The 27,627-nt window shown below is 38.4% G+C and overlaps 1 protein-coding gene across 5 annotated transcripts in view; it reads left to right on the forward strand.

The window, feature by feature from the left end:
- LOC113070090 (angiomotin-like) overlaps window positions 1-27,441 on the forward strand; it is a 36,672-nt gene extending 9,231 nt beyond the window's left edge. For 2 of the 5 annotated variants that reach the window (XM_026243258.1, XM_026243255.1), the window contains 12 exons: window positions 5,289-5,432; window positions 6,150-6,210; window positions 7,023-8,034; window positions 8,604-9,114; window positions 10,229-10,373; window positions 13,692-13,784; window positions 13,943-14,088; window positions 15,453-15,602; window positions 21,643-21,833; window positions 22,154-22,533; window positions 24,050-24,301; window positions 25,109-27,441. In XM_026243258.1, the coding sequence (XP_026099043.1) occupies window positions 6,150-6,210; window positions 7,023-8,034; window positions 8,604-9,114; window positions 10,229-10,373; window positions 13,692-13,784; window positions 13,943-14,088; window positions 15,453-15,602; window positions 21,643-21,833; window positions 22,154-22,533; window positions 24,050-24,301; window positions 25,109-25,233 (3,066 nt within the window). In that variant the 5' untranslated portion in view covers window positions 5,289-5,432 and the 3' untranslated portion in view covers window positions 25,234-27,441. Of the gene's footprint in view, window positions 1-1,999; window positions 3,858-5,288; window positions 5,433-6,149; window positions 6,211-7,022; window positions 8,035-8,603; window positions 9,115-10,228; window positions 10,374-13,691; window positions 13,785-13,942; window positions 14,089-15,452; window positions 15,603-21,642; window positions 21,834-22,153; window positions 22,534-24,049; window positions 24,302-25,108 lie in introns of those variants that run through there. The other 3 variants (XM_026243257.1, XM_026243259.1, XM_026243254.1) reach the window with 3 other exon arrangements.
- The last annotated feature ends 186 nt before the right edge of the window (window positions 27,442-27,627 follow it).

The following is a 27,627-nucleotide window of genomic DNA, read 5'->3' on the forward strand; positions in this document are numbered from 1 at the left end:
GGTACTTCATAGAGTACTAATATCCACTGTGCACTGAAGTGTTGCAGCCCTGTGCTGTCCTCTCAGCACTGACTTCCCATCAGGGCCCTCACATGTTTAAAAGAACATAATCCCTTGAAATGAATCACCGTTGAATTCCAAGAGAAAAGCATATTCGAGGGAGGAGGTGAATTAATGCAGCAAAGACATATTGTGACGAACATGGAAACAGAGGTAGAGAGAAGCAGCAGATGTGTCAGAGTTTCTTGGCCTACTTCTTTTTTTAGTCCTGCAGAGTGAATATCCGTCCGCTCTAGGAGTGATGGACACAGGGGGAGGCTGAGTATTACGCTTTCTTCACGGTTGCAGTCCCAGACCTTTCCAGAAAGGAATGTTGCATTTCCTGCTCTGTTCCTGCCATGTGTTTCTCGATTCCCCCCTTTGCCTTAATCTCTCTGTCTGCATGTGTCTTTGTTCTCGGACTGTTCCTTTGTCATAACCTCATCCACTCATTTGATGCATGCTGAAAGACTAATCAAATTTGTGTGAGAATAGTTTATGGTTTGGGGTGCGTCCCTTGTTTTTCCTTTCAAAAACCCCATAAAATCAAAATGAAAGGTTTTAGTCCATGTTTTTTAGTTTTGAGGCACCTGTATGCTAGTGGAATCCTAAACTTTGACAAAATTACTTTTTCAGATAATTGTGTTTTCTTTTCCATGTAACCAAACCAAAATTATTGATGACTACACAGGTTTTTCATCAATTAAAAAGATTTCTAGAATGAGATTGTCCCTCCCCCTAAATAGCACCTGCAAGTAGCATGTAGCTGTCTGTCCTAACTGTGGCTTAAATAGCTTTAGAAAAAAAAAAGAAAAGAAAAAAACCATGGAAAGAAACCTCAAGCACGTTTAATACTTTATTGCCAATTATTTGACTGTTCGTTCAGGCAGCCCAACAGCTATCAGCCCTAGTTTGTCAAAAGACACATTTCAGTAGTCTTAGATTTTTAGTGATCTTTCAGTGTCATCTAAGATCTCATATAAACTTTTAATCTATGCCTTTGTGTTCTCTTCAGTATCTTTTCAAACACGTATAAAATTTATTCTACATTAGCTCCTCCTTCATCCATAACAAATCGTCATGCATAAAGCATAATAGAACCCTTAACATGGACAAGCTCTCTGGAGTTCATTAAACCCCTGGAAACGTTCACTAATGCTCCCCTGTTATGTAAACCGTGCCTGTGAATGTTGGGGGTGGCAGTTTTTTTGAAGCTATCAGAGTGTTGCTCGCTCTGCCATAAGAGGTTTTCTAAGGTCACCTTCCTGATCTTTCCCGCTTTTAAGTTTTGATGTCAGGAGGTTGTCCTGTTGAAACTCTATCCCTTGAGGAATGCTGCCCTACCACTCATCAGCATTAGACAGTTTACCGTTGTTGCCAGCAGCAATATTCGTCAGAAGTCGGGAAGTAAGACAAGAAAATGCAATGGAAATTCTATCTTTCTTCTGTCACAGTTCTCTGAAAGTGTTACTAAAGGGTAAAGTTCTTGTCTATGTTAACATGCATATACGGTTCAATGACAGTGATCATTTTGTGTCGACATCTATCATTAAAAAAAAACTTTTTTTTTTTTTAAGAAAAGTTTAACAAGTTTAATTTAATGTTCTAATATTAATATAAACATTTCGCTGCCAAATCAAAGTAAAAAACTAAAACAAAACATAAAACAGGAAATTCTGTCATAAAGAGGACCCCTGCAGACCCTCATGGATGTGCGTCCAGGTCAATAAATCTTTTAAGATATCAGATAATTTGACATTTATGACAAGAAAAAGTTTATTATATTTATGAATTATTAATACATGAAATTTGTTTTAAAACTTAAAAAAAGCAATACTAGAATTCTAAAAAAACATGAGCAAGCTGTGCAGGCAGACATGCTTTCAGGGGGGAAGGATATATTATTACTTTTTGCTCGATGGTCACACAATTTGATGTTGTATGACGTTTGTCATTGAAAGCTGTTTATTGTTGGGTACATATTGTTCTCTTTAGACTTCTATATGTTCAAATTCATTCAAATCAAATGTGTTTTGTGATTAATTCTGTTGTGTCAGCTTCTGGTCATATGACAAAAGTCTTAGTGTAAAAGGAGATGTGTTCTGAAAGACTAGAAGTCATAATATTAGTCACCCTATATACCAAACTACTCGGTATTTTTGGAAATAGTTTTGAAGTTTAGCAAGCATGTTCTAAAGTGATGGTTAAGAAACCGTTTTTGTAGACACTTAGTTCCAAAACATTTAAAGTTAAGCATTAACGTCAGTCCTTGATCAGATAATAACCTGAACATCTGTCAGCGTTGTACTGAGAACCTGGAGTGTCTCTTCATAATGAGGACAGGACTGGACTCTACTTCCAAAGGCTGTTTGATAGAGTGCCAGCTTCGAGCCCGTGCTCTGACCTACCCTGGGCCACATTCCTGATGTATTACCCAAGTAAACACTGTCTGCATGGGGGCCCTGGGAACCTTGTGCATGAAACATAAATATTTAGACAATGTCAGCGTCCATTCAGAATCAGAAACCAGGTTACAGTTAGTGGAATACATTTATCTTGAATGATCTGATCTTTCTCAGTACAACTAACTACCACTGTAATTTAAAATCAGACATTTTGAAATGGCTTATATTAATTTAGTTTTTTTAATGTGGTAACTTGCGTTTTTTTCTCAGAATATAACCAAATAACTTTTTTTGTCAAGGAAGTGAGATTATATTAAATGAGAATGTTTGCACAACTTCATCGGCAGGTTATTGCACACCAATGGGGATCATTTTAAACAGCTTACGTGTGTATTGAAAACTGCCAAGGGTCATTTATTTATTTTTACATTTCAAGAGGATGAAGCCTTTTTTTTAATTAATTGTACTCTTTCAGATTGCTTGACAGTATCCGTGTTGCTCTTGGCTTTGATTAGTTGCTTTTGTAAGAGACATGGGCAGCAGCGGTTAGAAACATGAGGAAAGAATAACTGCTGTCTGTGTTCGGGCAAGCCAGGTGTTTTAGTTTCTTATCACCTGTTTCTACATTACTCAGCTTTTCTTAGCAGGTGGATCCTTTGCTCAGTTTGGCAGTTTTGATTTCCAAGGAATGCGTGTGCTAATAGTAAAACTTAAATGTAAGTTAAATGCATAAATGTTATGACATGTAGATGTTATAATGCTACTTTTTCCAGCAGTTTTTCAACAGTGTCTCTTATCTCGTTTTCATTTGTGTTCAATTAAATGCGGTGTCATCTCAACAAATGGTACACATTTGGATTGTTGTAGTAAACAGAAATTGAAGAGTACAGGTAAAAAAAATTCTTAGCACACCAAGCGAAATCAAAAAGTGAAAGCGAAAATTTTGAAATCGCAAGGAAACTATTTTAACATTCCAGTAAACTCAAAAACCCAAACCAGATCATCTGGATTAGATAAATAAAGTTGGACTCTTTTGAGGTTTTGGGAACGCATCACAGAGAAATAATTTGTATAAACCACAATTACTTTTGTGTCAGCTGTTATATTAGTAAGATTTCAGATATGTATCGCACACCCAGTCCCTAATAATAAGCTCTACTCATTTTGGTGTAAGTTGGAGTGGTAACAGCAGCAGGCAGGTTTGAAGGTGTGTCGATAACTGGCAGTGATCCAGCTCACCTATCCTTACAGCCACACCTGATGGAATGCATTAGTTAGTTCACTGTACGAGCTTACTGCAGCAGTTTCGTTAAGCGTGTGAACGAGGAGTACGGCTCAAGACAAATGGTCAACGGGTTGAAGAGTTCAGTTTTCTCATCCAGGACATCTTTGGTGTAAAGTAGGTGGAAATCTGTGAGTTGAATTTTGTGTTGGATGAATTTTTCAGCTTTCTAAAAACTTAAAATTAAGTTTCTTATCACGATTGTACTCGCCTAGTATGAAAATGTTGGAACTTTATTAAAGCGTCAGTCTAGACAAAAGATGCATGTGCTGTTTATGGACATTGTAGGCAGTAAATTTGAAGGGAGTGTGTTTTGTTTACGAAGTTGAGAGGGTAAACATTCTCCCAGTTTTGTAGATCAGGGAATCATGCTTGGCATGCTTCATACCTTGGTCAGGACTTAAACTGTCCACACATCCATGGCAAGACTCTGAGGTCAGAGACTTTGGAATCTTTCATTAGGAGACCTATCTGTGGACTTTTAGGCATGTCAGATTCCCCAAATTCATTTTTGGGCACTCTGGCTGTGGAATTAACTGTTTATCTGAATTTGAGGTTCAAGCGTCAGCAGGGGTGTGAGGGAGGAGGCATCTGTAGTCTATTTCTGTTTTTGCGGAGGTAGGGGGGTCTGTTTTTTTTTTTATGATTCAGGCTGTTTTCTAACAGTGTAAAGTTTTGTATGTAAGTGATTCAGGAGTTCTTGTAGTGAGTTTTCTTTTTAAAATTGTTGACTGTAGAGGATGTTTCTAGGTTTTTGTCAACAGACAAATATAAGTGAAACACACAAAACCTGTCAAGAATATATCCTGGATGTATTTCACTCTGACATGGATGTGTTTTAAATAAATATTTTTCTTTACATGAAGAATACAATGGAAATGTAAAAAATTAAATGATAAGTAACTAAATAATAAAGCAATGCATTTATTACACACACATTAACAAACTGTTGAAGTACTTTTAGTTTAATCAAGTAAATAAAAAAATCTAAAATGAGCAACAAAAAAATAGTAGGAAATGTGCTTGATTTTAAATGATTATTTCTCCGATCAAATAAATCTTAATGGCCTTAAAAAAGGCTTTGGATTTGTGCAAAATAAATATATATATATATATATATATATATATATATATATATATATATATATATATATATATATATATATATATATATATATTTATTTTTTTTAGGGTGAAATCTGTCCTTGACATGTTTTCAATATATCCATTATTGTAAATACTTTTAAAGACTTTTGTCAGTCCCTAAAGCATCAACACACTACATTGTGTTACTGTGTTTGCTTGGAATTATGTAGCTTATGCCAGTCCCTTAAAACTATGCATATCCTTACATACAGTTTGAATTGAACCGTGAAAACTGTGAACACTGTGAAAATGGGAGTAAAACAAACAAGGACATTTCTTTTTTGGTTCAGGAAACAAATGTACCTCCCATCCTCTTATCTTTCACATGAAATGATGCAATCCAAAATAAGCCCAACTGGTTGTTTTTGGACCCCACCCCCATTGTTCTAACTCGCCAGAGTGCCTTCCTGTTCTAGAGTGGCTTGGTGTTTGGGACCTCACAGACCGGCTGTGTGTTTTGGAGCAACTTGAGGAGCTTCTTCAATCCAGTGACCCTAGCGATTGTGAGGACCATGAGCAGCCAGTAGTGACACACGACAGCATCTACAGCAGCCACAAAGGTAGGTGACCTGATCATATTTGAAGTGGAGTAATGGAGTCAAAAGATTACACCATGTCTGGAGAACACCAGAGCCTAGATGGGTCGGGTGGACATCAATGGGACTAATGAAAGAAAGAAGTACTAGAAGTTATAGGTTAATTCAGTTCAGCTCGGTTTCGTCCTACCCTGTGATTCCAGCTACCAAAATCTAGAGACATTTTTTCAAGTAAAGGTGTTTGAAGTACTTCTAGACCCTAAGTTTTGTCCGACAAATTTTCTCTAATTACACTGGATGAATGTCACAGTAAAATCTGAAATGTGTTAACATATAACATAAAGCTGCAGACAAATATCGTTTTGGGACCGTTTTTTTTTTTTTTTTTTCATTATATGAAATGTCACATCTCCATCTACAGTAAAATCGTCTGTCATTTAATTTGTCTTAACCATGAGTTGTTGTTTTTTTGTGACCTTTGCATTATATATTCTTATCCTGTTCTTGTTTGTGGCCATATCTGTCATTGGCTCCGAGGAGGTCTCAGTGAGCAAAAGATCGGAGAATGACAGGAAGTGGAAGATAAAGTATGGGGGGTTGGGGACGGGCCACTATGAACTGTACTTTTCTTCTTTCACTCTCTCCATGTCCACTTTCTCTGGCCTTCCATGTTGGAAAGCAGTTGTACACTGATGGCTCTGTCTCTGACTCACTTTACGTTTATTTATTTATTCACCACAGATGTTTCGGAAAAAAGCCTCATCCTCCTTGAGAATGCGAGGAAAATCAGAAAACAATAGACGTAATAAGTTCCCCTTCATTACTTTTTAGATGGTATAATAACCACTAAACTACAAACTTTGTTCAAGGCCAGTAGTGTCAACCATTCCAGATTAACACCATTTAGAGAAACAGAATATATATGACAGTAACCTTTAATTTTGCAGTAGAGATAAAGAGGTACAACACATTACACCCCACATTGGTGCTAATGTTATGGAATGGTTTCCACCTAATGGCTTTGTATGCTTTAACAGCTCACTGTTGTTTTTGAATACTTCTGTGTGAATGCTAAGTGTCTACCGCTCAAGCCTATAGTAGGGGTATTGGGGTTTAAGCTTTAAATTAAGACATGTAAGCTTTGGATAATCAGATGACTCAACTGCAATGCATGTTAAAGATATGGAGCAGTTGTACAGAGATGTGGTGTATATATATATGGTATTGTAACATGATTTGCATCATGGGTGGACTTCAACACCTTGACATTGGGCTCCTGTTCTTTACAATGCATAAACTTTAATCACTGATTTACATTTAATAATTAGTAGTGGTTAAAGATCACAAGAATTATACCTTTGTCCCATTTAAAGTGGGAACTGATGTCATAAATTACTAACCTTCATGACTGTGGTGCCCAGATGTCAATGTGTAAAGAGTTTGGGACAGTTGGGGTTTGAGATTTCAAGCATTTCCTTAAAAACATTCAGAAGACTTGTCAATCTCCTTAAGTCTGTTTTCATTCATTTTTCAGCTTGATACACTTATTTTTCAGCCTATGATACAAGTTAGTCATTGAACATATCACTTATCTAACATTGGTATTTTGGGCAGGGAGTGCTGACCGTGCCCGAAGCTCCTCCTTCCATGAGGTAGGCAGGTCACAGAAGCTGGAAATGAGGGCGGCAGCCTCAGTTTCTGAGGACACATCAGCTAGCAGCAGTAGTGGTAGTGGCCATACAGTTCTGCAACGGCTCTTACAGGAGCAAATGCGCTATGGCGAGGGCCGCAATTATCTTGCCCTACAGCAGCAACAACAACAACAGCAGCAGCAGCAACAACAACAACAACCGCAACAAGGTCCAATCAGTGGATACCCGGGCCCTGGCGGCCCAGGGGACGAGCACTCGATGGTCCCTCACATTGCGAGGCAGGAGCCTCAGGGCCAGGAGCTGCAGGCTGACAGCGGCATGGAGAAGCTTAGTACACGCACTGCAGGAGGAGGAGGTGGCAATGGAGGCACAGGGTCAGGTGGTGGAAGCTGCGTGAGTGGACAAGGGCAGAATTTCGAAGACCTGCCCACCTACGACCAAGCCAAGGTGCAGTCGCAGTTTTTCCGTGGCCATCAGCCCCAACAGACTCAACCACAGCTACCCCCAACATCAGTAGGTGCTGCATTTTATGTGACTGGCGTCAACAACCCTAAGGTGAGACCCCCAGAGGGCAGACCCACAGTGCAAAGAGTCAACGGAAGCAAAGTGCACCAAGACGATGGGCTCAAGGATCTTAAACAAGGCCATGTACGCTCACTCAGCGAAAGACTAATGCAACTCTCTTTGGCCACCAGTGGGGTCAAGGCCCATGCACCTGTTACCAGTTCACCACTTTCCCCCCAGCTGCCTCCACCTGGAGACTACTATAAACCCACTGGGCCCCCGCACAGAGGCCCACCACCAGACTATCCTTTTAAAGGAATGCCCTCTCCACCCAAACAGCAGCAGCACCATCAGCCTCAGTACCAGGAGCCTGGACATTTCTACACTGACCACCGTGGCACAAGCCAGCCAGCCAGGGTTGACATTCCTAATGTCCGGTACCAGCCACCACCTGAATATGGCTCTTTCCGGTGAGTGTACATTAAAGGCTCCAGAGTGGGCTAAGTTTGGGATTTTTTGTAGAAACTAGATTGATGCACCTTGAAACACAAATTACATTACTTGACTCTTCAGTTAAAAAAATTCCAGTGATGAGTAAAAAACAAAACAGAAAAAAACAGCCCTTCCCTTAGATGCTGGGACATGTTGTCAGGAAACCAGTTATGGGAAAAGCCAGTTTTGCCTGTTTCCCTAAATTCATTCACCTCAGAGCCAGTGTGTGGCATATATCAAAAGAATGCATGTCAAATTCTAATAATCATCTACAGCATGTCACAACATGACAGTTTCTCCATTATGTATCTGAGAACCTGGAATGTTGACCTGTGAAAAATATTTTTGTGAACGGTTGGAATGCATTGCATAGTTTCTATTTTGGATAAGTCATTGTTTTCTTACCGTGATTTAATCACAAGAAGCCGTTGGTTATTCAAGTGTAAATCAGCCTAATTTATTTGTAGCTCAACAATTTTTTTTTATATGTTTAGACTTTTGTTATCAACCAAGATGTGAACATTATTTATTGTTGTGCTCTCATTAGGTCAAATAAGGAGAGTTCAAGTCACTCTCAAAGGTCTGTCCATCACCACAGCCCTTCATCTTCTGTTACATCAGGGGGCTCTCTCTCCCGTGCTCAGTCTTCCACTCTTAGCAACATCATGGCCTCTTGCCACCCTCCTCCACCTATGAGTCACCAGGGAGAGCTACACTTCCCCACTGGTGCTCGGAGCCCACAGGGGCCTGGTTCCCACCAAGGTGATCCATATGGCCCAGGTCACCCTCCCCATCAGCGGAGCCATGTGTTTCCTCATGATCATTATGGGTCAGCTCCCAGGGGCCTCCACATGCATCAGCACCAGTACCACCAACAGGGCCCCCAACAGCAGCAACAGAGTCCAGGACAACACTACCCACATCCACACTCCATGCAGGGGGATCCTTACGCCATGCTAGCCCGTGCCCAGCAGATGGTGGATATGCTGTCCGAAGAAAACCGATTGGTTAAGCAAGAGCTGGAAGTGTGTGGGGAGAAGGTGTCCAGACTACAAAAGGTAATCTTTTTAGTTTGAAAGTTAGAGGAAACCTGGGCCAGTTTACAATAGACCAGTGTTTTCCAGTCTTGTTCCTGGAGGTACACATTTTTAATGTCTTTCTTATCTGACCCATCTATTTCTGGGCTTGGTGTCTTTACTAATGAGCTGATGAGTTAAATCAAGTGTTTTTAAAGGGGTCTTAAACTAAGAAATCTAATTTCCCTTGATCTTTTGACAGAATCCTGATTATAATGGGTTCTGTTGTCTATAGTTAGGTTGCACTGCTCGCGTCCGGTGTAAACAGAATAAAATTAGCAAAGAGCTCCAGATTGCGTAACTGCAACACCGTTTGTTTGTTTGCTTTACTCCGGATTCTTCTTAAACAAAGAGTATGATGGAGATTTTTCGGAGAGACTGAAAGTAAACGATGATGCAGCACGGAGTCTGACTAGTGGATCAGACAGTAATGGATCCAACAGTAATCTGACAGTGGATCCAACAGTAATGTAGCAACACATAAGTGTGAGTACATGTGCTTTTACCGCAATTGCATTGTCTGTTCCAGACTGTTTCATATTTAGTGAGTATTTAAATGTTTTTTTAGCCCAAATGACCTATGTTGTTTTCAAAAGTATGCCACAGCAGCATCATTTTTTTATTTTTTTAAGTAAATGCCAATCATAACAGTGGGTGTTTTCTTGTGAGTCTTGAATGCATCCCGCCAAAAACTGTGTAGAAAATAGTTACTATTACTTCTTTCTTCTGCTATTACTATTACTCCCATTACTTCTAAATTGTTTTATATTTTATGCAAAAGTTCACTAAAATTATATGTGAACCTCCGATAACATTATAAAATAATAATAAAAAATGCAGTTCTTGACCCCTTTAATTAGAAAGAGTTAGAAAGTGTGTAGTATTGGTATGCCTCCATGAACAGGGTCTGGAAATACCATCATAGGCTCCCAGATGGCCCAGCACAAGCTCGGGCATGAGAACCAGCTCCATTTAAGTGTAGCAGATTTGTTGTTATTTCATGCAAGGCAACTTTTCATACTGTATCCTTTTGAATTCCAAATACATATACATTATATTTTTTCTATAATATTAATGCTCTCTCTTATCTCTTCAGCTGGAGACTGAAATCCAGATGGTGTCTGAAGCCTATGAGAACCTAGCCAAATCATCCACAAAGAGGGAAGCTCTCGAGAAGACCATGAGAAATAAGTTGGAGATGGAGGTGCGCAGGATGCACGACTTCAACAGGGACCTAAGAGGTGAGAACAGAGCAGGATAATTTAATGAAAAATAGGGTTTAGGTGAATATTAGCACATAATTATGAAAGGAAGTTAATTGTACCTTGCCACTATATCACAATCTTATGAATAAGCAGCGACTCCAAAGCATATTTGTGTCGTTCTTAGTATATAGTGCACCATTTTAAGGTAAATTTTTGTTGAGTTTTGTTTTCAGTAATATGTTTGAGAAATCATTAAGAGCAGACCTTTTTATGGCTGACAGACTGAAATGAATTATTGGAACACAGTTTGATATACCAGTGCAGTAGAGTAAAGCTTCAAGACTTAATATTATTTCTGTCATGAGAGTTTAGCATGGAAAATGTGAAGCTAATTGGTTGGTTCTTGTCAGTCGACCTGTGGTGCACTTGGTGGGATTCTGAAAAGTTAGTTTTCATCTTGCTGCGCCGTAGGCGAGCTTGGAAAAATGAGCACATTGCAGCACTTGAGTTCCACAACTGCGCCACTTCTATTATGAGCATGCTTGTTGTGCATCTACAATTGAAATAAACTCGAGCATGCAAAAGACGTGATGTGTACGGCTTCTAGATCTGCTACATTGCATTGTAGCGGAGCAGGTACCGTGATTTGCTACTGCCAGTACATCCACAGACATGCTGCTGCAATCATGTAAGAAATACTGCTGCTGCACATATAACGTGTATGAAATATCCCCTATATATAACATACATGAAATTAACCTGTAGCAGATCTATACAGGTTAGGGCTGCACCATTAATTGAATGGGTTTATCATGCGGATCTTGTCAGTAAAATCGGTTCTGTGATTAGTAGTAAATCTTAAGCATGTGCTTTCAGATGGACAGAGCGGTAGTTCACTGACAAGCTATGCAAAATTGCGTTCATATTTGCAAACAATTTAATCGTTCGATTATGAAAGCTCTTTACGTAGCTTGTCAGTGAGCTACCGCTGGGTAGTAAATGCTGCTCCATCTGAAAGCACGTGAAAATACCGGATTTAATAACCTGTTTCTACTCCAAACTCACTTCATAACTTCAGTTGAGTGTTTGATATAAATCCTTCTGTGAGATTATTGGCTTCTTGCACAGAATAAGGCACAAAACATATTTCATAGTATTCTAAGTAGTGATGAAGGCTATGATGATTAGCATTGCATTAAAATATATTTTATTATAATAAAAATTATAATAAGACAAAATCAAATAAACCCTATATTGTCATAGTCATGTGTTTATTAGTCACGCTGAATTAATGAAAGCAGTTAAATCTTCGGTTTATTCAGCTGTCGCTATAGGGATTTCCTGGGTTTCTTCTGCGAGGATTTGTGTATCTGGAGTTTCAGCACGAGAGCGCCCTCTGGCCTTCGGATGGAGATTTACTGCTAATCACAGAACGGTGCTTCACTGAAAGATACGCATGACAATAGCAGCTTCTGGCCAATCTTGATTTAATTTTAATTAATCGTGCAGCCCTAATACAGGTGGAGCTGGGGAAGGTGGAGGGTTTCTGAAGTGTGCTGTAACTGAAAAAGCAAGTACCAGCTGAGTACCATATTAGTCGCACTATAAGTACTATAAGTCGCACTAGACTAGCGCCCTCTCGCGGCTGGAGACGGTAATGTTAATTTTGATAAATAAGTCGCACCTGACTATAAGTTGCAGGACCAACCAAACTATGAAAAAAAGTGCGACTTATAGGAAAATACAATATTTAAATGTTGAGCAGCAAACTCATTGGCTGCTGATAGGAAAAGGAACCAATCAGCTGCACCATGTGAATAATAGTGTTATTATGTCGGATTGAATAAGAACATAGACTGCAGCATCTAGAATTTCGTGACAGAACTTTGGATGTGTATGGAAATATTATGTGTAAGGAAATCAGATGGAGGAACAATACGGAGTCTGTAAATGAGAATGTTGTGGTGGTTCCTCCTGGCTCCAACATTCTGTGCTTCCCATTCAGAGAGGCTCCACATTCTTATTCAAGTTCAAAGCATTGTAATTTTCATTTAGTTTGCTTTCTTTTGTGTGATATCTCATGGCTATGTGTGGTATCTTTTGGAGTCAAACCAAAAAAACAGTTTCTTGCTCTCATTCCTCTGCTGCTGTCAGCAGGCCCACTCTGCCTGAGGGTGGCCACCTCTACTATCATGCCTCACGGTGTACTTTAGTCCTGCGGAGAACAGAGAAATCCTGATTTATGGCAGTATGCCCAGACTTCAAGTCCACAGGGAGCTCCCAGAGTTTTACAGCAATTTTTTCTTCTCTCTCTTGACCTTCTTTCTTTCACCCCACGTTTCTCATATTTTGTGTAGCTTGATATACTACTTTTGCTATTGCTCAAGCATAGATTTTATCAAAGTAGATTTCTTACTATCAATAATAAGTGTTGTTTGTGTGAAGGCATTCGTCACTATTACTTTTGCTCATTTTAAACAAACCCCTGATCCTAACTGTTTTAGTGCATACATTTTTTGAAATGTTTTTACTACAGACAAAAACAAGTTGAAGTGTGCTGTTATTTTTTTTTCCTACTCTTTGACATCTACTTGTGGCATAGTTTTCTACCAAAAATTTTATATGTAGTATGCTTCTCATCTATATTTCAAATCTAGATTAGAATCTTAATTCTTTTGAGAGGAAACAAGGCACTCTGGGGGAAAGGCAGTTTATTCTGGAATGCTCATCTCACAGTCTGGTTGAGTTAACACAGGGGGAAATACTGTTTTAACGTTTGGCTTGCTTCCTTGATGAATGGTTTGCCATTGCAAAAAACTAGCAACTCCTACCATATAATGGCCCTCTTATCTTGGACAGTTTTAACAGCACATCATGACTTATGTCAAGACCACTCTTTGGGAACTGGGAACATATAAAAGGTTTGTTAGATTCTGGTTTTCCAATTTGCTGAGCAACCAGCGGTGTATCATTTGTGAGAAGAGGCCTGGAATATTGAGCTACATATTCTTTGGTTTTACTGTGAGAATGGAGAATATTGCACAAAGCCTCTGTTAAAATAATTACAGCTTTTACAGTTGCATTTATTGAATGCATGATGTAAATTCAATATTTTTATCTTGGTATTAGTATTTTAAAAAGGTGTTGTCGTGTTGTCATTTTTTTCCCCCACAAATAAATAATAACAACATTTAGTAATGTGAGGCCATATAAATTTTCACATGAATACATCCACATATAAAATCTGTTTGACACAGATGGTCTGGTTTTGGTATCCTGTTTTCTAACATTGATTTAATCTCTCGCACCTTTATGAAGCACTTGTGAAATTGTATTGTCTCTTTCTTTCAAAAGAGCGAATGGAAACGGCCAACAAGCAGCTCGCCACAAAAGAGTGTGAAGGCACCGAGGACAATCGCAATACCATCTCACAGCTTCTGGCTCAGAGTGAGTGGACCTGTAGAAAATCTAGAACCTTGAAGCCAATATGATCACTTAAATTAACCACAATTTTTTTTTCAAATCCCATTCATTTATAAGCACAAATTATAGTTGTGATATATCGGAAAAGAAAATGCAGAATGTCTATTTTACTAATTTATCAGTTAAAGAGATTCAGAGAGAGAAGGAGAAGCAGGATATCGAGTTAAATTCACTTCGCTGTACCAACGAGGACCAGCGCAGACACATTGAGATCCGTGACCAGGCCTTGAATAACGCCCAAGCCAAAGTCGTCAAACTGGAGGAGGAGGTAAAGCTCTTTGATAATCAGTGGTACCCCTGTTAAATTTTACAAATTAGTTTTACATGCTTTTTATCTACTCCATAGTGTTTTTACATTTATGTACATATATGCCCACTTAAAAAAAAACTATTTAAATTGGGACATAACAAAGCATTCAAAGTGTTAATTTTCTTACCTGCATGTCAACAAAGTTAATTTACATTTTCTATGATGTCTGTGACCATATGTTTATGTTATGTATACGTGTTCCCTTCCTCTTTGTGGTCACATTGTACGTTATGCTTTCAGAACTAAGGAAATCTCGAAGGACTTTGGTTATTTATTTTGGCAAGGGAGTTGCTGAATCATACTGCCATCCAGATGAAGGGCTGAGGCAGTTTAACTGTTTGGCAGCCTTTCACTGGACAGATTTTTATAGAGGGCTTGATCTATTCCAGATACTTCACAAATTGCTTTAAGGACACTCTGACCATTGGACAATATAGCCGAATAGATTGCCTTTTGGGAAATAAATTAACATCTGTAAATATTTTCCTCTAATTATCTATTATTGATAAACAAAGTTGTTGGGTGTACTTTATCGAAACAGCATTAAATGGACATTTCATTGAGTCACAAATCAGTTACCCTCCAACATATCCCTGTGGTACTCCACCACGACGTTTAAGCTCAACCTTTTTAACTTCTTTGAAGTTCTTCCCGTCAGTTCCTCATTGCTGCAGTTAAGATCTTCAGGCTCGAGTGAACCATTTGCCACAACTTTCTCTAAAACCACACAACCTTTACTGAGGCCAAAAAGAGCTCCAATAGGGAGAGAAATGGAAAAAAAAGCCTTCTAACCGAAGTAGAATTGACGTTTCTGAACTCCACTCTTGAGTGTTTGTAACAGTTGGAGTCTGTGGTTGAGCTGTTTTGGCGTTCTCCCAGATGGCTTTTAGGTCATTGCTGAACGGGGCCTGCACCCCTGCATCCTAAAGTGCACTGGGCCATTCCACTTTTGTTTTGCCCTGTCACAAATGCCTGCTTGTTCCCCTAACAAAGCCACTTGAGTTGTCTGCCATGAAAGGACTTGAAGATGGCTAAATTCTTGCCCTCTCCACCCACCCCTTCCAAAGAAGAGCCAAATAATTCTGTGTTCTCTCTCTCTCACTCTCTTTCACTATTCTGTGTTATGTTGTGAAATCCCCTCACCACCCCCTGAGCTAAATTGGGGCATTCATTTTGATTGCAGTTACAACCACTGGTGGATTTGAGAGATGTAGAGAATAGAGAGAGGTTGAAGGATACAAGGAAGCATTGTAGTGTAAATGGGGTTTTCTGAGTGCGGCGTGAGCAGCAGCATCTGACCTGCATTCTCTGTGTTTATATAGCTGAAGAAAAAGCAGGTATATGTGGAGAAGGTGGAGCGGATGCAGCAGGCTCTAGCACAGCTTCAGGCCGCTTGTGAGAAGAGAGAACAACTTGAGCATCGGCTACGCACTCGACTGGAGAGAGAGCTTGAATCACTCAGAATGCAACAGGTAAGAGATGCACACGCTATTCTCACTTAATCAGACTTTTGGCTTTTAATTGGAATTTGACCACATTTTGGACCAGAACCATTAGTTTTCCTGAGATATATATATATATATATATATATATATATATATATATATATAATATATATATATATATATATATAATTATTTTTTAAATCATTGTATTCAACTGCAATAAATGCAATGCAACAAATCAGCTGTAGGCAGCAGGAGCTGATGCTGTGCTTGCGGAGATGTTTCAGTTTTCTTGTGTAATCTCTTCCTGTGTGTCCAAGTTTTACTGACCCTTAATCTGGAGGAAAGGTTGTAGCTCAATCTCCTATGTTAATGTGTGTGTGTGTTGAGAGTAGAGGAAGAGGACTAGCAGACAGATGTATTCTTCATTAGGGGCCCTGCCACTGGACATCCTTCCTTTGTGGTGTTCATTCAACCAAGAGACCTGGAACAATCTTCAAATGAGATTAGAATACTTTAGAACAACAGTACTAAAATCTTAGAGCCTGTTTACAACTTTTACTGAGGTGGAAGTTGGGGTCCTGCTAGCAGAGGTAGAGGTTTGTGCTGTATGCTGTTTAGGAGCGTATTTATGGAGCAAATCACATGAATAAACCAAAACTTAGCATAACTTTTTTATTTATTTTTTATTTACGTGAAACATATTTATTGTTTATACAATTTTATTCTGTTTTTCCATTCTCAAAAGTGCAGCAGATGCATTATTACACCAAAACACGTTCTGTTTATTGAATATTTGCATTATTAACGGGTTTCAGATAGTCATTCATATATTTAAATAGTTTTTTTTTAATCTAATTTAGTTTTTATTTAACATTCTAATCTTGTCTGTTAACAGTTAAGCAATTATCCAGCATCTGAGATCTTTCAGGAAAATTAACCGAAATGCACATCCCTAATACTACTAGGCCTATTGTTATCATCATCATCATCATCATCATCATCATGGCTGCTGCTTATATTTCCAAATAGCTGCAGTACTCCAATTTGACACAAGGAAAAGTGCACGGCTCTAAGCACTTTTCCATGCAAAGTAGTGTTGGGGGCGATATGGTAATTTTTCATATAGCATAAATAGCATCACTATTTGGTGTTTTAAAACGCACAGGTACGTGAGAGAGAGAGCTTATGGAATCACCAATAATCGAAAAAATAGACTTTCAGACATACTGATAAACAGCTAGTTCATATATAGTCGGTCGCAACCATCATATCGTGCGTCCTGTGACAAATCTGCCACATCTGCGCACAGAAGTTATCAGTCTAAATGTTCTTCAAAATCAGTCAACGGTGAAAATCAGTAGATTTCATTTAAAGTCCAACAGTTTAACACTAATATTGGACATAAACGAACATGTTAAATATAAAGTAGGGCTGTCAAATGATTAAAATTTTTAATCAAATTAATCAGAATTTTCAGTGGATTAATCATGATTAATCACTATTTGAAACTACACCTGAATCCTAACCATTTTTTTTCTGAAATGCATACCAAAAGATAAATAACAGGACACAGATACATAATTTTCATGTATTGATTCATCAATATGTGGTTCTTTTTTTCTGAATTTCAAAAGTTTAACATTTACTTAGATCAAATTTACCTGAGCACTATATCAAACCATGCCATTTAACTACAGATAGTGTAAGAGTTTTAGGTGAACCAGTGGTTAAATATAGCCACATATCTATGAAATTATGCATAGAGAAACTCGAAAGAATGAACTCAGAAACACAAACATGCGCCACAATCACATAAGCAGCACTCTGGGCACTCTTGTTTTTGGGAGGTGTTCATTTGCTCTGCCACAATACTTTAGGATCGATATTTTCACGTTCTGAAGGCTTCAAGTGCCAGTAAAACCAAGTAAAAATGCATATGCTTTTCCAAACAGCTGTAATTTTCGCTGTATTGCATGTAGGCGTTCTGCGCATGCGCAGTGTGAAACACAGGACGCTATAACACAGTGATCCTCAAATCTGGCTCGCGAGATCCACTTTCCTGCGAAGTTTAGCTCTAACCCTAATCAAACACGCATGAGTTTGCTAATCAGTGTCTTTAGGATCATTAGTAAATCACAGGCAGGTGTGTTTAATTGAAGTCTGCGCTAAACTCTGCATGAAACTCGCGAGCCAGATTTGAGGATCACTGCTATAACAGGAAGAAGAAGCTCCAGCGTATCAACTACCAAAGTCGTCTCTGTTTATCGAGCTTGGCGTGAATATATTTGAGAGTAAATGGGGTAAAACCTTAAGCTTCTTCTGTGTTTTCGTTGCGGCGCTCGCCGCTGTTTTTTACTATCTTGAGAATTCAGAGATCGACGAGACTTTCCTAACCTGAATAATTTGTCATACTGCGCATGCGTGAAATGCGTTAAAAAATTTGACGTAATTAACGACAACCAACTAATTAACGCCGTTAACGCGCTATTTCTGACAGCCCTAATATAAAGTATTCAAAACAGGTAAGTTCATATATTTGGAGTAGAGTTGAATTGAACTGATTAGTCATACAGTGCTCCGGACCGCGCACCTCATGATGAGACCGAAGCACAGCCACAGAAACGAGAATGAGATGCATTCTAACATAACTGTGGCATTAAACTCAGTTTAGTGAGGGCTCATTTAAAATATTGCACCTATATAGGCCATTCAGATTACTTGTTAAAGTGAAATGAAATACCTTATATCTGCAGATGATGTACGTCTGTTTGAGGATGGAGCCTTCTTCACTGGCTACAGGCTCTAATCCTCATTTGCACGTGTGTGTGTGTGTGTGTGTGTGTGAAATGCGGTGCAGAAATGAAATAGCTGGGCAGTTTGATAGCCGAATTATAATAGACCCGCCAATAAAAATAATTATTATAATTTAATACATTAATTTGAGAATGAGCCTAATATAGTCTTGACTATGGACAGAGACATCTGCTATCGTCGATATCTCTGACTATCATTACTATCGACAATACAATACTACTATCGTCTATTGGCACAACCCTAATGCAAAGACTGTGTTTATAAATATGAATGTTCATGTGGCTTTAAGCATATGCACACTCTGAGATCAAATTGTGCATGATTTAATTGTGATCACTCAAACCACTTCAGGAGGTGGTCTGAAACGCATTCCAGATGAAACTGGACAAGTCTAAATGCATCTTGTTGTTGATACCACATTCTACTATTCCCCCAAAAAATACAAAAATAAAATAAATGTGTGAGAGAGCTTGTTATAGGCTATTCAATTCAAGTTTATTTGTATAGCGCTTTTCACAATTCAAATTGTTGCAAAGCAGCTTTACAGAAAATGTAAGTTTCTACTTTATATTTAGTAATAGCTTTTCAGTGGTTGAGGTCCATATGGCAGAAATGCACAATAAAAATCAAGCAGTTAGTTATTGTCACGTAATCAAAAATCTACTTCTCAGGTGTTCGGTCATCGCAGGTCTATGTAAGTGTTGGATCCAGACTGAAGCTTTTGTAATTCCTAGTTACCTTGGGATGCCGATCATGTGGCAGAAACAGAGAAGGAAATAGAGAAAAATGTGCGTAGCTGCTGTTCCAACTAAGTGAAAAATTATGTGTTCAACCCCGCCAAAAGAATGTTAATGTGCATTTGATCAAATGTAACTGAAGTACAGTGTTATGAGATACATAATGTGACTGCTTGGCTAAAGAGATATTCAGATATGATGGTGCTAATGCAAGTTATGCAACACGCATTACCGCAGATTAGTAGCTGGGTATCTTCAGCAAATCAACATGCAACCTGCTGCAAATTAAACTGAAAGTCACAGACGCTCAAAAAAAGTGAAAAAACACTTGGCAACACACAGTTCTTCATTAAAAGTAGTGAAACTACTTGATCTTACCAGTGCCGATGCGGCTCTCTCTCCTATTGTCATCTTTGATCTTGAAATTAGCTGATGATAGATAAAATGCAATGCATACCTGTTGCCTTCGTTGATGTGATGTGAATTAATTACAATAGTTTGTTAGCATGTTGCTAAACTAATGGCACAATACTCTAATAAGCATAATAGTTAAATTCAAGTTCAAGTCATGCTGAGCTTTATTGTCGTTCCGCTACATGTGTGGACATACAGTGGAATGAAATGTTGTGGTCACAGGACCACGGTGCTACATAAATACAGACATACAACAATTAAGTAAACTTATGATACTATACAAATTCTTTACATAGTACTATACCTATAAACAACTAACCTACTGATAGATTTAAACTTTAAATATACTATATATATAAATATTTACCTGTACATTAACTAAAAAAAAATTAAAAATCTAAATGGTCTTCCATTTTAGAAAGTCCAGGATCCAATTACAGAGACCCAGCAGGTTTAGTTTAATGAGCTGTTGTGGTATTGTTGAATGCTGAGCTGAAGTCGATGAACAGCATTCCAACATAGGAGTCTTTATTTTCTTGGTGGGTAAGAGCCAGGTGGAGGATGGAGGAATTGCATCGTCTGTAGAGCGGTTTGGATGGTATGCAAACTGGAGCGTATCGAGTGTGTTGGGGAGGCTGGTTTAGATGTTGTGCGTGACTAACCTCTCAAAGGACTTCATCATGATTGGAGTCAGTACTATGGGACGGTAGTCATTGAGACATGTGGGAACAACTGCCTGGGTTCAGCAAGATGTTGAAGATATCTGTTAGGACATCTGTCAGCTGTGCAGCACAGTCTTTCAGTGCACGGCCAGGTATGTCATCAGGACCCACAGCCTTGCGTGGTTTAACCCTAGATATAGGGTCTTCCTTACGTCGGCTGGAGACAGACAGAAATGCCTGGTTGTTGTGAGGTGTGGGCAGTTTTTGTGCAGGTGTGTCTTTCTGCATTTCAAACTGTGAATAAAAGCGGTTGAGTGCATCCGGGGGGATGTGTCATAATTACAGGCCTGTGGCAGGGGCTTGTATTCAGTGATGGTCTGAATGGCTTGCCACAGCTCTGTGTGTCTCTGCTGTCTGTGAAGTGATTGTTGATTTTTTGAGCATATGACCGGTTTGCATTTTTGATACCACAGGACAGATTGACTCTTGTTGTTTTTTGAGGGCTGCTTTATCTCCTGATCTGAATGCTTCATCTCTGGTCTTTAGCAGCCCACAGACCTCTGCTGTCATCCACGGCTTCTGGTTTACACGTGTGGTGATGGTCTTGGTGACTGTCACATCAATGCACTTTATGATATAAGCACTCACAGTTTCAGTGTACTCCTGCAGGTCTGTGTCGTTGTTGTATGTGGCTGTCTCTCTAAACATGTTCCGGTCTGTGCACTGAAAGCAGTCCTGTAGTGTTGAGGTAGCATCATCTGGCCAAACTGTGATGAGTTTTTGAAACCGCTTTGGCAAGTTTCAGAAGTGGTCTGTATGCTGAAATTATACAGATTTATAAAATACACAGCTCAAACAAAACATTGGGCTTTTGACACACATAAAACTCAAGTTAATTGCAGATTCTGCCTCTTAGACAATTTCATTGGTTAACTCAATCACTCAGTCAGCTCCATCATCTGTTAAGAAAAGTTCAGAATGTGGTCCAGTAATGCTATTTATCTGGATGTGCTACCAACCTAAGGTTAAGGTTATGAGTTTAGTATTTGTTTAATGTCGTGTTGTGTAGGCAATCAGCACTGTTAATGACACGACCAATGCAATCCTTTACTGTTATTTTGCTGTTATGTTTTGCACAAGAGACTCGATTCTGATAGTTTGATGTAAACATGTTGCTAAGCTATGCTAAGTATTGCTTAGTGCTCAATAGGCATTGCTTAGAGCTCAATAGCACATGAAAATATTAGGTAAAATGATACATTTTTCATTAGATTGCACTGATTTTAACCCTAGTGTTGATTTTTAGTCTAAGTCAGTTTGCTTATTTTAATTAGCTTAAATGGGAAAAATATCTATTTTAAATGACATTTTAGTCCGAATTGATTTACTTAACTAAGATTTACTAATGGTTCTTCTGTCTCTCTTTCACTCTCACAGAGACATGGTGGTTCTCAGAACACTGTTAGTCCTGAGTTCAGCACAGCGACTCTGATGGAGCACCTGAGGGAAAAAGAGGAGAGGATTTTGGCCCTGGAGGCCGACATGACCAAATGGGAGCAGAAATACCTGGAGGAGAGCGTCATGAGACAGTTCGCGCTGGACACCGCTGCTTCTGTTGCCACCCAGAGGTACGCAAATTCACTGCTATCCACTAAGTCTGCAATGTAGGAATATAGAAAGTTATCAAAATTGAGTTCGCAAAACAATAAAACTCAGCTGAAACTATAGTTTACTGCAGTACAAATGGGAGAAATTAAACATTTATTGATTTATGAAATGCTGTCAGAGACTGAATAAAGTAAAACTAAAATGATCTATTACAGTTAATTGAAACTGAAACTAAACTGGATTTGAAAACAAACTACAAAATAAAAGTAGTGAAAACTGAATGAAAATCTACTTAATTTCTCATTGTTCTTAATCGATGTTTGATTTCTAACTTATCCAGAGATACGTCCTCCTCCATCATCAGCCACTCCCCCAGCAGCAGCTACGACACTTCGGTGGAGGCACGTATCCAGAAAGAAGAAGAGGAGATCCTCATGGCTAACCGCCGCTGTTTAGACATGGAGAGCAGGATCAAGAACCTGCATGCTCAGATTATAGAGAAGGACGCCATGATAAAGGTACTGCATCAGCGCTCGCGGAAAGAGCCGGCCAGCAAATTAGACGCACCTGCCATGAGGCCCTCCAAGTCCCTCATGTCCATAGCTACAGGCACTGGCAGCTCCAGTGGCTCCGGGCTGCTGTCACACTCTCTGGGCCTCAGCGGAAGCAGCCCCATCACGGAGGAGCGCAGGGAAGATCGCTGCTGGAAGGGCAGTCTGGGTAAGTGCATCCAGTGTGATGTGGAATAGATCTGAAATGGGATAATGGTGGGACTGTTTAACCCTCAGAGAAGCCCCAGTAGTTAGGGGCGTGGAATATCACGATTTTTGGTCATGGTTGATTAAAATGATCTTAATGATCTGCTTTTGAATAAATATTATGTTGTGCTACAGCGCATATTTCTATCAGTTGCAGTTCTGGTGCCTCCGTCTCAATATACTGTATAACGCGATGTACATTCACATCAAACGCGATGTACATTCACATCAAACTCAGCGGTAGAGTTACACACAAGGTACAGTGCACTTATTCACAATCACAAACGTGCATTATTTGCATGTGGTTTAAAGCCTTGCCAGTTAAACATTTCATTCACATGCTGTTCTGAAATGTGCTTTTTCGGAGCGTGTACACCTTTAAGCGGACACTAAAAAACATGTCAAATAGCGCCTGATTACTGGAATAAGTTATTTTAATGTCTGATTGTGCTAATGCTGTTAAAAACACAAGTTTTACATATAAACAGAGTTGGTTATGCTAAATACACCTACTTTACCTTAAAAATAAAGCACTGTTTATTTTTATATAATGTGCATTTGTAATGTGCATCTGTGCTTTTATTTTATTTTTTAATAACTCAGAGATAAAGTAATGAAAAAGATTTTTATCTTCACCTACTTTGGCATAAATATCTTCCACTCCATTTTATTTTATATTTTGTTATAAGCTTGCAAAATAGTAAAACTAACATGACAAATAATCGTGATAAAATCATGATTTAGACAAATTTTAATAAAATCGTAATGTGATGTTTTTGCCATACTCCTACCTAGCAGAAAATTAAAGTAATAAAATATTAAAAGTAAATATAGTAATATAATAAAGTAATAAAATAATAAGTATTTTTACTAAATGTGTTAAATCAACAAAACAGCGTCTCATGTTCTAAATTTTATCAAAATAAAGTGTTTGATAGAAACATACTAGCATTTGAATCTCTCAACATTCCTGAATCACACATCATGAACATGTCAATCCTTTTTTTTTTATAAAACTATTATAACTTTCTGTCTGAAAGCTGAGAAATGTTGACTCTGCAGGCAACATACAGAGGTGTGAAGGCAACAAATGCACGAATCCAGTGATTTTGTCACATCCTGTCTGCTGATATACCTTTATCTGACCGATTGTTCAAGGCAGCACAGATGTGTCATTCACTGCCTAATATTCCTATAATATCCCACTATCCTTTCCATTTAATTTTGTGTCAGTTAAGCTAAAAGATAAAGATGTTTTTTTGAAAGTTGCAGCTGATGGTCAGTTTGTGTAAATGTACATTTCTGACACATTTTTTTCCACTTTTGAAGTCATCTGTAGTGAGAAATTAGTATTGTAGTAATTAAATATTCACTTACCGATACACAAAGCTCTATTTGCAGCCATAATATAATACAATGTATTAAAGTATCTCTTCCTTCTGTTCATGTCTGTATTGTTCGTGCTCTTCATGTTCAAGGTGTCCTGTTGGGCCCAGAGTTCAGAGGTGACTCTCTGAGGACCGAGTCCATCTCCTCCTCTCCATCTCCGGTCCTGCCCTCCACTCCCATGTCAGCCGCCACACACTCAAAAACCGGCAGCAGAGACAGCTGCACCCAGACGGAAAAGGGTCAGGAGGCCAGCAAGCCTAGCACACCCGCCCTGCAGAGCGTATCCGGACCAAGCCGGATCAGCAGCCCGAGCCCAGTCTACATACCTGACCGCATCGCCGGTACACAAACACGCAAAATCACATTTTACAGATAATAAACCAGTGTTTTCCTCCCTTTTTTTATAATGTAAAAACTAATCCAGAAACCACTAATGAATAAGCACGACAGAAAGTATATTAAATTGTCAATCACGTGACTTTTTTTTTTTATCCAGATTTGATCATTTATTGAGTAGACACGTGATTCTTAATTTTATGGGCCATAAAGAAAAAAATAGTATATTATGTACCTGTCCCAATATGAAAAAAAAAATCTTTAAAAGAAAATTTTATAGTTTGGCATATTTTATTTTAATTACTGCATTTAATGCGCTGAAGCACTTTTGTGAAGTACTTAATGCATCAACATGCAAGGGAAAACAGGGAAATCATGAAATATAATATATATATTAAATTTATATATTAAAATTAAATTTATGCATTTAGCAGACAATTTTATCCAAAGCGACTTTCAATGCATTCAGGCTATCAATTTTTACCTATCATGTGTTCCCGGGGAATCGAACCCCCAACCTTGCGCTAGCTTGCTTGCTAACACAACGCTCTACCAGTTGAGCTACAGGAACACTATATATACAATGTATATGTGTGTGTGTGTGTTTTCAAGGAAAATATGTTTACATCACTTGACATTTTTAGTCATTCAATTTAAACTTTTTTTTTTTTTTTTTTTTAAATCATATGAAACCAACATGAATACATTCCTTTTCTTAGAACATGGCATGTTTTAAAATAGCTTTTTTTTTTTAATTGATCACTCTTTTTCACCATTAACCCATAAACATCTGCACGTTTCTTTGTCTACAGATGTGTTTCACAGCAGTACATTAGAGAGGAGAGCTCCAGTGCAGTCGCTCCCGCAGCAGAGCCTGCCGTCATCACCACTCCCAGCGCAGGACGTGGACAGCGAGAATGTGGAGATACTCATCTGATCTCACACACACACACGCACACATCCGTACAGAAACAACTCAAAGCAGGTGAAGGAACCATGTGCTTCTCTTCTCTCCATTACTCTCGGATCAAGATTGTCAGAATGTTTAGGAATGCATTCTTTACACAAACCTGTAAACAAAATGATAAAGTAGTTTACAGTCAACCGTTTTTTTTTTCTTTTTTTGTACAGTATTGTCTGGTGGTCTTTTTTTTTCCCCCTCCAGACCCTTGGACCAAATGTATTGGCATAATTTTCTACATTTATTGCACTACTTTGTGTTTGTTTTTACTTATTTTGGGTATGCATTCGTTATGTTGTGTATATGTACTAATGATACAAATGTGGCACTTGAGTATTGAGCGATATGGTGACTAGCCGAACAGTTGTTACATGTAAATACTGAATCAGAATACTGTAAAACTGAATGTCATAGGGCCTTTATTATTCTAGGACGCATTGTCTGTACAGCACATACGCGCACTGTTTAAGAGCAAAGGACCAACAAGCGTTTACCTGTGTCCACAAGCTCATCTATCCGTATGTGAAGGTATGAGTGACCCAACTGGTTTTGGGTTTGTCTGTGTGAGAGTCGGTAATTTTCCAAACATAACTGAGGTCCATCATTCCAGTAGAGCTACAGCAGCCACAACGTGCCTTGAGCGAAAGGTTCTCACACTTAGTCCCAGATTCCCCAGTCTGTTCATTTCCCAACCTCTCGTTTCAATGTGATGCTTACTCCTAAGTCATCATTTTCTTTTGTGGGTAACAAAATAGCTTTTTTTCCAGTCTCGTGGTTGCAAGACAGACATTTAGCTCTTGATCAAAGGAATCTGTAAAAATTCAAATTATATGCAAATGTTTTAAAGCAGGGCCAAGCAATGATCTTCGTATTATTTCGAGGGTCTGTTGTTATTCAAGATAACATGGAGGTGTAAATGAGATTCTTCCATGAAATCAGTAAATAGAACCACTTTTCTAAAACAACATTAAGCTGATTTATTTGTGAATTTGCTCGTGTTTCTCAGGTGCTTATACACAAATATGAAAAATAGTCTCAAAGATGTATTCATCATGTTAACTGGCGTTTGCGTTTTTGTCATTTGAACATTCAAACACCTCATTCAAAAAGTTTTTAAAGCAGGTCATCATCTCAAAGAACTGTAAGCTTCAGATTAATTATTTTAGATGTTCAAAATTGTGGTATTTAGTATTATGGTACAATACCATTCAAAATTTCGGAGTTGGTAAGCTTTTTTTTTTTCATGCTCCCCAAGTTTGCAAATATTTTATAAAAATCTGTTTTAAATAACTGCTTTCTATTGTAATATATTTCATGTAATTTAATCTCGCGATGACTAAGGGAAGTTTTCATCAGCCATTACTCCAACTGTCACATGATCCTTCAGAAATCATTCTGTATTGATTTGGTTCTTAAGAAACAAATTCTAATTTACAATAACCTAATCTATAATTTAATATCCTTATACATTAGGTACTGAGTAAAAGTATTTAAAAAAAAAAAACTTTTAGCAACCCTAAACTTTTGAACGGTTGAAACTTGACACTACGCACATTTGCCCCCTATAGGACACAGAAAACATTGCAGTATAAAAGCCATTTCTCATAAAGGGTCAGCTGGAGCAGGAAAGGTCTTGTTTTGAGCCAATCATCCGAGCCCTAAATCCCATGTGACTATTGTGGAGCCATAATGTGATGATTTGAAAGAAACTGGGCTAAAGAAATGAGATCCAAAATAACAGCTTCATATTTATAGTTTAGTTCTCGGTCAAGAGACAACCATATACAAGTCTAAAAGAATTCAACCTGAATGTCGGTACTTGACATTTTGTACACAATAAGTCTATTCTCATTCACTTGAGAGATAGAAACTAGTTACTTTTTCTTCCGGTCTTTTTTTTATTTTTTATTTTTTTATCAAATCTGAAAGAAACATTTCCAGCATTGTTAGATTGTCCATACACATTTGTGTATTTAGGACAGTTTCAGCGAGTTTGAAGAGCACTAGTCTAATATGGGCACAAACTAAGACAATGGACCAAAGAGTGGACTGAGACAAGGGTGGGACGAAATACAGATAAATATGCACATTACATTTCAAATATGGCTTCCTGTATGCAAACTGATACTGTATCTATTAAAATGCTTTAGAAGGGTCAAAGTTCAAGTTTAACCGTGCTGATCAGTCTCACTGTGAGGCTAATCTGGTCATGCAAGTCAAGATTTCTTTACCATGTTATTTGGTTTGTTCCACCTGAAGTCTCAGTTGTGTCATCTAAACTAATCTAGATGGTCTTGCTACATTTGATACTTTACAGTTTGAGTTTCTAAAGGTGAATGTGTTGGTCCATCTCAGGACAAATTATGAGAA

This window comes from Carassius auratus, unplaced genomic scaffold, assembly GCF_003368295.1.
Source record: "Carassius auratus strain Wakin unplaced genomic scaffold, ASM336829v1 scaf_tig00002951, whole genome shotgun sequence".
NCBI classification, from domain to species: Eukaryota; Metazoa; Chordata; class Actinopteri; order Cypriniformes; family Cyprinidae; genus Carassius; species Carassius auratus.